Source organism: Pygoscelis adeliae, unplaced genomic scaffold, assembly GCF_000699105.1.
Source record: "Pygoscelis adeliae isolate BGI_AS28 unplaced genomic scaffold, ASM69910v1 Scaffold315, whole genome shotgun sequence".
Classification (NCBI taxonomy): domain Eukaryota; kingdom Metazoa; phylum Chordata; class Aves; order Sphenisciformes; family Spheniscidae; genus Pygoscelis; species Pygoscelis adeliae.
The window spans coordinates 1362880-1374648 of NW_008824865.1; the positions used below are offsets into that span (position 1 = coordinate 1362880).

At 42.1% G+C, this 11769-nt stretch overlaps 1 protein-coding gene across 2 annotated transcripts in view; it reads left to right on the plus strand.

Annotated features, from left to right (window-relative positions):
* Positions 1-2840: 2840 nt before the first annotated feature.
* Positions 2841-11769, plus strand: part of GRAMD4 (GRAM domain containing 4) — a 57709-nt gene continuing 48780 nt past the window's right edge. For both annotated transcript variants that reach the window (XM_009324382.1, XM_009324383.1), the window contains exon 1: positions 2841-3055. In XM_009324382.1, the coding sequence (XP_009322657.1) occupies positions 2894-3055 (162 nt within the window). In that variant the 5' untranslated portion in view covers positions 2841-2893. The remainder of the gene's footprint in view (positions 3056-11769) is intronic.

The following is an 11769-nucleotide window of genomic DNA, read 5'->3' on the forward strand; positions in this document are numbered from 1 at the left end:
GGTACATCAGTTTTACTAGTAAAAAAAAACCAAAACCATAAATGGTTTATGGGTACGTCTGTTGGCCAGGTTATTCTGTGACTAGGGCTGAAATGCATGAACCATCCTAAGAGGAGGCTGGAGTTTAGGACTGCGTGTTCCCAAACGGTGTCCAACCCAGGCAGTTACACCGCTGGGCCTTTTCACCAGCCTCACGGGTCTTTCATTCTTCGTTGCCTGAAGGCAAAAGCTTGAAGAGAAGGGTTGGAGATTGCTCTGTCTCAAGATGGTTTTGTTGCCTCTCACGTCTTTTGTGTGATAAGTGAATGTGAATCCACTCTAAGAGGAAGACTGAATTCAGTCCTTGAAATGTCCATTGAAGTGCTGTATATGCCAGGCTATAAAAAGAGGTCCAGATCCAGCCCTGGTCTTTGGGGAGCAGTGGATAAATGTGGCTTTAACAGGAGAACGCCAAGGACTCCTGATTCCGCCCAGGACGGCAGTGCTCATCTGCAGCCTCTAGTTAACTGTTCCATCCGTAAGAGGGATGGAGAAGGCTTGGGGTGCATGCTTGTCCTCCATTGGTGTAGGCTGATGAGTGCCAACCAGAAAAGGTATAGGACTCTACCATCCTTATTATTTCTTTGTATAGCTGTATCATTAACAGTGACAGCATGGATGACGAACAAATGGGGTTTGGTTTACAACTGCTTTGCTGTAGGTCTGACTTACATGGTGTGTAAAACTGGTTGAACATAGATGGAGATCTTTGAGATGGGAGGGAGCGTGATACAATCGTGCTGGTGCTTATCAGAGGTTTAAACTTCCCTGATAGCATTTGTTCTCTAGTTGCTATTAATAGTAGGGCCTAGAGATATTTCTGGATGTGATAGCTGACAAGTTTCTTCATCAAATAGTCAATGAATGAGCAAGAAGTGTTTCTATTTTAAACTTAGCTTTGACAAGTAATAGAACTTCAAAGAAAAGCTGTTAATAGAAAATAACCTTGGTGTGAGTTACTGCAAGTGATTCTCTTTAAGTGAAATATTAAACACAGGGCTGCAACTTTAAGCATCTCTGATAAAGGAAGAGTTTTGTGGGTTTTTTTTTTTTTTTTTTTTTTTTCCAGCTGCACTATAAGGGATTTGTATTAGTTTCAAACTTATGTGTTTAGGTGAAGGATGCTAATAAACCTTGGCAGAGGTGCAAACTAAGGCAGATTTTGAAGGGAATGATCTGGTTTGAACTTGGTGTGAATAGTCACTGCCAAAGTGTTAGGGTAAGCGGAGAATCCACAGGGAAAGACGAAGAGCTCTGTTGAAAAGAGGTTTGTGTTAGGAGGTGAGAATTGCCTCAAGTGCAAAGGCTGTGGGAGCTAGTAGCAAAAGGCTCTTCTTTCTTGCTCTCTTTATTTACACTGAAGTGATGCATGTCTAGATCTGGCTTTTGCTTTTTCATCTCACACCAGTGCCTGGGATGATGTGCCATGAAGCTAAGCATGTTTTTTAATGAAGAGGAGGGCAATGTTAACCATGGGGAAAAAAGGATAGTAACAGGAACAAGTGCCTCAAAATAATTTTTTACCACTGCAAAAGTCCATTTGGGAGAGCATTGTGGCACTCTCCAAATGGAACGCTCTGAGCTGAGGAACAGAGTTTGTAGGAGAGAAAATTGTGTCTGGTTTGTTATAAACTGCCAGAGTGGTAGCTTGCCGGAGTGGCAGGATCAAGGAACTAGCTTTTTTTTTTTTTTTTTTTTTTTTTTAAAAGATGGAGCTTGGGACCTTTTGGTACAGAGTGTGATACATGTAGAGCATTGAATCGGAGTGATTTGGCAGGTCTCGTTTAAAGCAGAAATAATACAGTGCAGTGTCTTGGAAAGCTACCATTACAATGAGTTTACATACATTAATTAAGCTTTCTTCTGTTGTCTTTTAAAAAGCAAAATGCTTCTCCCAGTACGATTTATGATTTATAATTTAAGTATTGCTCATGTCAAATACTGTCTCTGGAAGTGAAATGTTCTGGGCATTTCTCATTGCTCCAGATGCCGTGGCACCTGCACGTTCTGCAAAAATACTGGCTGTGCTGTTCCTCTTACAGTAAAGTTTTGGTCATGCTAGTTTTTTAAAAAAAAAAAAAAAAGTGAAATCATCACTAATAAAGTGATTCTCCTTTGCATCTCAAAGGGAGTAATAGAAATCTAGCAAAGGGTATACAAGATTGTCAGTAGTGGTAATTTTAAGGATCTTGGCAGTGCATTTGAATGTGGTTTATGGTTGATTTCAACGATCTCTAGTTTTTGGTGGGATCTTCTGCATGGATCTGTCTGGTGGCTTTCTTCAATAAACCCTTGGTACTTTCTGTTTTCATAGCCTGAAGCAGTAGGGAGATACGATAGCCTTGCTGCTCTTTTGCTCCATTTTTTCTGGAAATTTAAAGATTGGTTATGAAGCTTAGTGGATTTTCATGTCTTTTATTAGAAGTGTCAGCAAGTTGAAGAATGTGGACTTACAGCTAAACTTTTTTGTTTGTTTCAAGTAACCTGTTAGGAACTGACTTCCTAATCTTTCTCTGGAGTGCAGGTTGTTAGCTTGGGCCCATTTTGACTTGCTTTAAAAATAGCCGTGAGAAAGAGACCATAATAGTGTGGGAAGATGGTAAATCATCAACTACTGAAAAACAAACCATGCGTCTGTTACACTGTGGAAAAAAATGCCTGTTAAAAAGCTAAGCTGCAGCATGTTTTTCCTCCAGTGGCAGGAAGGCCCTTGAAAGATAGTTAGAAGTAGTTAGTGATTAGAATGCGTGTATTTAGGTTTATTGCAAGCTTTCTAAAGTACTCTTGATGTCTTGTTTCTTGCAGAGACTCCAACCGTCATGTTAAGGTAAAGCAGAAAAGTGCAGTGCTGAACATGCTAAAGAAGTTGGACAAAATAAGGTTCAGAGGTCACAAGAGAGATGAGTTCCTTGATTTAGCAGAGTCTCCAAATGCTTCAGACACTGAATGTGGAGATGAAATCCCAGTGAAAATACCTCGAACATCAACTCGAGACAATGAAGAGCTGAGAGACCCTGTAAGTACTTGATTTAAGTATTGTTATGTTATATAGTTGTCAGGCAGAAAAATAACAGAAATTAATAATTCTTTGTCCCTATATTTTGGATTTAACACTTGAAGATTTGTGGACTAGGAAGTAAGCTTCAAGTAATAGGTTTCCATTTTGTGGAAAGATCGAATAAATTTCTTAGTACTAGGGTTCCTTGTCCCTACTGTTGATTTTAGATGATGTGGGTTGACAGGTTTGCTAACCTTGGACGTGCTTCTGAATGCTGTCTGTTTTTTATTTGTTTTGTTGAATTACTAATGAACAGATCTGAAGGAAAGACTTCTTTTCAGTCTGAGAAGCTCAGTTCTGCTCAAATGGCACTGGCCAGGACTGTAGGGATAAGACTTCTGTTGGCTTCATTAGAGTTAGAGGGTCACACCACCTTGTTCTTCACTGCAGTGTTGTATCCAATAATCCTTCCATGCTATAGAGCTGTTTTCAAACCTATGCAGGAGGTGAGCAAACTTTTTGGTGCTTTAAGCAGAAGGACTCAAACAGACCTACCCTTTTAAAAGACACTGTTTCAGGAAAACTTAAATATTGGTTAAAAAAAAAAAAGCCTGCTTTAACTGTTAAAAAATGGCTGTGGATCCTTGAGCTTGGAGTGCTACAATCTAAATTACAATTTGTCCATTTAACTGTATTCTAGAACGTGACTTGGAAGTCAGAATTTGTACCACACTATTTGGAAACTCACCATGCAATTTTTATCCCCAAAATGTGGTCAGGCTGTTGTCTGAAAGCTCGTTTCTAGAAGCTCAGGGCTCGCTTACCTCAAGTGTTAAACTAAAAGACTTCAAACTGTATACGCTTAAGCATCTCCTTTAGGGTTGGCAGCTTGTATCCTGTTCTGTAGCTATTAGGTTTTTTAAATTTAAGTGGGCTTGTATGGTATCACATACAATCCTGCTTATATGGAGCTCTTTTGCCAGATTTTTTTTCCTGTGGTCGTGGAACAAACAAGTGGTAATGACAGAGCATCTTTTGGTCACAAAAAAGTCTATTGTATGCAAATCCTCAAGCTCCTCAGACAAGGAAGGTCTGTTGAATGCTTTCCTTTGCTCTTATTCTACTGAAGACATCTGTCATTTGTTAAAATGTATGTATTGTGTATACTGGGACTAATCTGTGCTGCTGCCCTTCCAACATGGTATTTTCTGAGTTTTTTGTAGGTAAATACTGGCTTATTTTCATTAAACTTAAGGCATTATATTTATGTGTGGAGAGCAGGGAATACTCTTTGTATCTAATCAAAAGGATCTGGATGGCAGAGCTAGAGGCTACAGACAGACCTGTCTTAAATCCTAGATACTATTTTCTGTATTACTTCAGGAGGATAGTAGCTCCAGGATGGTATGGCTGAGTGAATAGTGAGGTAAACCTATGGTTTTGACTAGTTATAAAGCCTTACGGCTACACAGTTGCAGTGACAGTCTCTGTTTTCTCAAATTGTTGAGCTCTGTGTGCTGAAAAGGTAATTTGAAGAGAAACACTTTGTTTTCTGGCTGATTCCATACTGTTAAGTAGGCTGTTGTGATCTAGGTCCTTGGGATAGAGTTGAGTATAGTTCTTTAAAAACAGGGAGAAAGGGAGAGAGTAAGGCAGCAACAGCATCAGACTTGTTGTTTTGCCCCGCTCCTGATGTTTGGGAGCTCCAAACCCAGTGTGATCCTGGAACAGCATAAGAGCAGCAGCTGTGTTACAGATACGAGCAAAATAAGCAAAGTTGTATGAGGAAAGAGGTCTGACGCATAAGGGATAAATTTCACATGGGAAGTTTAGGGGATTAGCACTTGGCCCTCACAGACATCTGCCCACTAAGCGCTGCTGCCCATCCATGAAATGAAGGGAGAAGAAATAATCCCCTGTGCTGCAGAGGTGCCGGGAGTGAAGAATGCTTCTGTATTTAAGTCAATATTAAAATGGTGGCTGAGATTGTGTGAACAGGGTGATTCTGAATTATGTCTCTGTTTCTTATTGAGATCACATGATTGAATTGTGCCTGAATTACTTCTAATTCAGTGACTAAAACTCAAATCTTAAATTGCTTATACAGGCTCTGTAAGCAACTTAGTATTATACTTTTATTCCACTGATCATGAGAAGACCAAGTCTTGTTGGTTTCTTCCTGTTTAATACCTTTGGGGAACTGTTGAAAGCATACAAAAGTCAATGCAAGTCTTATGCAGCCTAACTCCAATTTATGCACGTCTTTTCAGATAGATGTGAGCTGTACTGTGCTTCCACTTCTGTTGCTTCACTGTTTCTATTAAAATCTGAGTACAGAACTGATGGGCTTGAAAGAGCAAGATTGGTGTCTTGGAACCAATCCATGAGTGTGGGCATGCAAAATTTGAGTCCTGGTCCCCTTATCTGCATCTTCAATACGTAGATGTCTCTGACTCCACTGTCAGCCATTCCCTTGACAAAGGCTTCATCTCTGCCCCACTCTACTTCTTTTTCTCCCTGCCCCCCCCCCAGTCTGGTGTATTAATCATTATGGAGCCATTAAAGAAAGATCCCTGTCTATTAGAACAGTACAGCACAGTCATATGAATGAAAGGCCCTTCTGTACTGTGCCTCAAGGGTACGTAGTACAAATGTGCACATTAGGTGCATCTTCTTTATGTATGAGTCTGAACTTGACAAGCATATGCAAAAACTTGCCACAAATGGAGGTTTTAGAGTAAAAAGCCTTGTCATAAAAGCTTGTGATTGCAGAGCCCTGACCGTCTGCAAAGAGGAGCATCCTCTGTTGCACACCTCCAACAAGTGAAGTGAACGTTCAGTCCCAGGCCACGGATACAGCAGTGGGACTTAGTCCCAACCCTTCACATCTTACTGAAGTAGCACATGCAAAATTTACACCCTGTGGAAGGACAGAAAGGATGGCCAGATGAGGTCATGTTATGGTCTTTATCTTAAAACTGTGAGCTTTACCTATTTAGTTCAATAATAAACATCCTAACTCGTGTTTGGGTAAAGCACACAGCTAGCTTCTGGTAGGAGAGCCCTGAGGTTGGAAGGATTTGCTATTTTCCTTTGAATTCTCTCCAGTGGTTTCTGAGACTTTTTGTTCAAAGGGTGTCTTACTCTTAATTTGAGCTAGTTTGGTCTCAACTTACAGGCTGGCTGTTTGCTTGTGTGGGTACTTTTCCCCCTCTCATTTAAGTGCCCTGACTACAAGGTATGTCTTGGATAGTAGGTACTTTCTTAGGTCTCTGTGGGTACTTGGACACTGTGATCAGATCATTGCCAAGGCAGCCGTGTTGGTTAACAAATTAACTCTTTGCTAAGCATCTCTTTCAGTTCCTGAATGGTTTCCCAGATTTCTTCCTCCCTTCCCTCTTTACCGTAGGTGGTTGGCTGTTTTTTTTAAAGCAAGGACATTCAGCACTATATACAGCACTGTTATTTCTGCATTGTTTTGTAAAAACACCACAATCATGAAATAGGTAGAGGGGGTAACCTGGTCCATTCCTATTTCCTATTAGTGAACGTATTAGCATTTGTCTTGTTGTGACATTGGAAATTCAGGTAATGTTGCTTGTTCGGTAATTAAAGTCCCCTTTATTCAGTGCCATCATGGTTTCCTATTCTGTAGATGCAACATGGGTTCCTTCCTGCTAGATCACAATTCTGCACCTAAAACAGCTTTAAAACATTGCTCCGGCAACTTGATTTGCTAAGATGTTCAGGGATGGGGACTGTGCCCTGAAAATCACAGATCGCCCTCATATTTGCCAGTTCTGGCTTGATTTGCCTCATTTTAACTTATGTCTCGTCATTTTGTGCTGTAGATGAATTTATGTACTCTTAATGTGACAAATGTCCCGTTTTTATAAAAGGGAGAAAACATTCAGTACTATGTACAGGTATATGAATGAACTCAGTGCAGAGGAGGATCATGTCTCCTTCGGCAGAGGGGGGGGAAGAACAAATTTGTGTTTAAACCCATGGAGGTTCTGCGCTAACCTGGCAGTGAGCACTGCAAATCGAAGCGCTCTCGTACCTGGCATATTGTACTGAAAGCACCCCCCCCCAAACCCCCCAGTCTGGTGTATTAATCATTATGGAGCCATTAAAGAAAGATCCCTGTCTATTAGAACAGTACAGCACAGTCATATGAATGAAAGGCCCTTCTGTACTGTGCCTCAAGGGTACGTAGTACAAATGTGCACATTAGGTGCATCTTCTTTATGTATGAGTCTGAACTTGACAAGCATATGCAAAAACTTGCCACAAATGGAGGTTTTAGAGTAAAAAGCCTTGTCATAAAAGCTTGTGATTGCAGAGCCCTGACCGTCTGCAAAGAGGAGCATCCTCTGTTGCACACCTCCAACAAGTGAAGTGAACGTTCAGTCCCAGGCCACGGATACAGCAGTGGGACTTAGTCCCAACCCTTCACATCTTACTGAAGTAGCACATGCAAAATTTACACCCTGTGGAAGGACAGAAAGGATGGCCAGATGAGGTCATGTTATGGTCTTTATCTTAAAACTGTGAGCTTTACCTATTTAGTTCAATAATAAACATCCTAACTCGTGTTTGGGTAAAGCACACAGCTAGCTTCTGGTAGGAGAGCCCTGAGGTTGGAAGGATTTGCTATTTTCCTTTGAATTCTCTCCAGTGGTTTCTGAGACTTTTTGTTCAAAGGGTGTCTTACTCTTAATTTGAGCTAGTTTGGTCTCAACTTACAGGCTGGCTGTTTGCTTGTGTGGGTACTTTTCCCCCTCTCATTTAAGTGCCCTGACTACAAGGTATGTCTTGGATAGTAGGTACTTTCTTAGGTCTCTGTGGGTACTTGGACACTGTGATCAGATCATTGCCAAGGCAGCCGTGTTGGTTAACAAATTAACTCTTTGCTAAGCATCTCTTTCAGTTCCTGAATGGTTTCCCAGATTTCTTCCTCCCTTCCCTCTTTACCGTAGGTGGTTGGCTGTTTTTTTTAAAGCAAGGACATTCAGCACTATATACAGCACTGTTATTTCTGCATTGTTTTGTAAAAACACCACAATCATGAAATAGGTAGAGGGGGTAACCTGGTCCATTCCTATTTCCTATTAGTGAACGTATTAGCATTTGTCTTGTTGTGACATTGGAAATTCAGGTAATGTTGCTTGTTCGGTAATTAAAGTCCCCTTTATTCAGTGCCATCATGGTTTCCTATTCTGTAGATGCAACATGGGTTCCTTCCTGCTAGATCACAATTCTGCACCTAAAACAGCTTTAAAACATTGCTCCGGCAACTTGATTTGCTAAGATGTTCAGGGATGGGGACTGTGCCCTGAAAATCACAGATCGCCCTCATATTTGCCAGTTCTGGCTTGATTTGCCTCATTTTAACTTATGTCTCGTCATTTTGTGCTGTAGATGAATTTATGTACTCTTAATGTGACAAATGTCCCGTTTTTATAAAAGGGAGAAAACATTCAGTACTATGTACAGGTATATGAATGAACTCAGTGCAGAGGAGGATCATGTCTCCTTCGGCAGAGGGGGGGGAAGAACAAATTTGTGTTTAAACCCATGGAGGTTCTGCGCTAACCTGGCAGTGAGCACTGCAAATCGAAGCGCTCTCGTACCTGGCATATTGTACTGAAAGCAGTCTAATCTACTTATGCAAGTTCCCTGCCAGTGTGCTAGGATTAAACCTGAATTATTGTGGTACAGAAAACATTAATTTAATTGCTGTTCCAGTACAGTTTGGCTTTTCCTGTAGCATATCAATTAAAACCTTAAACACTTCTGTATCGGTCACCTCATTTACAATGATTGGAAGATATAAAGCATGATGCTTGGAAGGTATAAAGCATGATGCAGACATTACAGTTAAGATATTAAAGTCTCTAAACCTGGCTAGGACTAGATTTTTTTTTAAGTTTATGTAAAATATAGCTGTGTTTTAGGAGCTTGCCAATATGGGTATGCTTCCCAGAATTGCTGCTAAGGATTCATGCGGATGCTTTCGTTCTCGAGCGGTGTTGCTGAGTTTTCCCTTTCCTTACAGCAGGTAAATGTAGCAGCCATGGGGAACCCTTTCGTAATTTGAAGTAAGAAAATGCACATGAAGTGTCAGTTGAGAAACTTGGGAGACTGTGACCTCTCTAGACAAGCTCTGTAGTTTGTTGTATTACTGAAGAATCACAGAAATGTTTAATGTTTACAGGGATGGGGCATCTACCACCTCTCTGGGCAACCTGTTCCAGTGTTTCACCCTCAGCATAAAAAATTTCTTCCTTATATCTAGTCTGAATCTACCCTCCTTTTATTTTAAAACCATTACCCCTTGTCCTGTTGCTACAGGCCCTACCTGACTTTTTTTTCCCCCTTTGCTGCTCAAATGAATGCAAGTTAAAATTTTGTATTTTAAACTACCTCTTCCCTGTGTTGTGTCCTGACCACTGCCGGGCTGTGAGGAGTGACTTGGGTGGATGGTTATGCCCCTGGGCTCAGCACGCCGTGTCCTCGCTGCTCCCCATCCTCCATGTTTGAGAACTGCTCCTCTCTAAGTTAATTACAGACTTGGAAATGAGACCAGCATTTTATTAGATTTTCCTAGAGAAAAATCATCCACATATGATGTTGTGCAAGTAAAATAAAAGGAGGGAGTTGGCCAGTTACATTTCCGTGTGATGCTGAAGATGTGCTGTGCTGCAGATGGAGAGGACAGATCCGCATCTGCTCGGTTAAGAAGTGACTTAGACCTTTTCTGTGGCTGTACAGGGAAGGTGGCGTCGGTGCTCAGTGCACAAAACAAAATCCTAGGGCTTGCAGGATGAAGGGGGTTTGTAGAGGGAAGGGAGGGAAGGCAGAGAGCTCTCAGGTTGGGAGGTGCTGTTATGAAAAGCCTGAACTGCAGATGGCTTGAAAAACACATTTGTGGGTAGGTGTGCTTTTTCAGATCTGGAGCTGGATGTGGCTTGGAGCAGCAACTCTGAACTCTGATAGTGGGTTAGAGGCAATCTGTCATCAGAAATCTTCCTTTAACCCCTCTGGCTCTGACTCTTCGTGCTCAACTCTGGCATTTTCCTGGCTTCCTAGGCACCGCCAAGCCTCGTGTGCGGTCTTCGCTAAGTAACAGTGATTTTTAAGAGGGCTCCCGTGTCAAATAGTGTCAAAGCTAGAGAGGCAGAAGGAAAAGCAGAAATCTGTGGAAGCCTTCGAGACTTTTACTGTGAGTCAGAAGCAAGAAGGGGCATCTGTAGTTAAGTGAAGTGTAGTTAATCCAGCCTGAGTCCCAGCACTAGCCTGCAGCGGCAGTGGAAGAAACATTACCCAGTTAATGCTGGAATTAATACAACATAATTTTTTGTTAACTTCTGAGTTGAGTCAGTTATGCTAACTTCAGACAGAGGTACTTTTTGAATTCAGAGGCAGGCAGTTGACCTCCAGCAAATGTATAGACTTTATTTCTTATCTTTTTAGCCCGTTAATACCTCTTGACACAATGAGGTGTGTTGGTGTGGGGAAGAATCTTCTGGGATGAAAGAAGTATCTGCTTCAATGTCTCCCATATCACCGTCCTGGACATGCTTAGTTTTCTGAATGCTTCTAACTTGTATTCATTAATACATTATGGTGTCACTAATTTTGGAAATTGCGTGCTTTATTTTCCACCAAACTTGTATCACTGTATCTTACTATTCTGGTTAAACCATTTTATTATTACATGATAATTGCATGATTTTGCTCCTAGTATTCTTAGCAAGCAGCCTTATGTTTTAACTTAGTGGATGGTTTTTTTCTTTTTTCTCTAACTCAAAAGGTCGTTGTAACCTTTTGGGGTTAGTTTAATGATGTGTACCTGCTGATATTTAACCCATTAACCAATGTCAGACTTCTTGCGTCCAATGCTTTAGCAGATACACACATTTGGAAACTTTCAGAAAGAGTTCTGTTCACCCATATCACTCAGTCCCCAGTCCTAGGCATCTTTTGCTTTTTCCTGCTTCCTAAGAGGCACAGTCAAGGTATCCTGGGCTTTAATTAATGACTTAACATCTCTGAAGAAGCAAAAGTGGAGCTGGTTCTCTAGATGGATTTCTGAAATGGAGCTCATCTCTTAGTGAAATACCTTGAGTATCTTCAAGGAGGATGAAAACTTGAATATGCTTAGATATTTGCTAGCCCCTTTCTTCTTCCTCTCCTCCTTCACCTCAGTCTCTGTGTTCTTGTCCCCACCGCAGCACGTGGGGTTGGGGACCAGGGACTGGTTGGGCTGGTCTTGGGTTGTGACCAGTTCGTCACGCGTTGTCTCTGCCGCACCTTCCTCCTCACACTCTTCCCCTGCTCCAGCATGGGGTCCCTCCCGTGGGAGACAGTCCTCCCATGAACTTCTCCAATATGAGTCCTTCCCACAGGCTGCACTTCTTCACAAACTGTTCCACCGTGAGTCCCTTCCACGGGGTGCAGTCCTTCAGGAACAGACTGCTCCAGCGTGGGTCCCCCACAGGGTCACAAGTCCCACCAGCAAACCTGCTCCAGCGTGGGCTCCTCTCTCCACAGGTCCACAGCTCTTGCCAGGAGCCTGCTCCAGCACGGGCTTCCCACGGGGTCACAGCCTCCTTCGGGCGCATCCACCTGCTCTGGTGGGGGGTCCTCCACGGTCTGCAGGTGGATATCTGCTCCACTGTGGGCCTCCATGGGCTGCAGGGGGACAGCCTGCCTAACCATGGTCT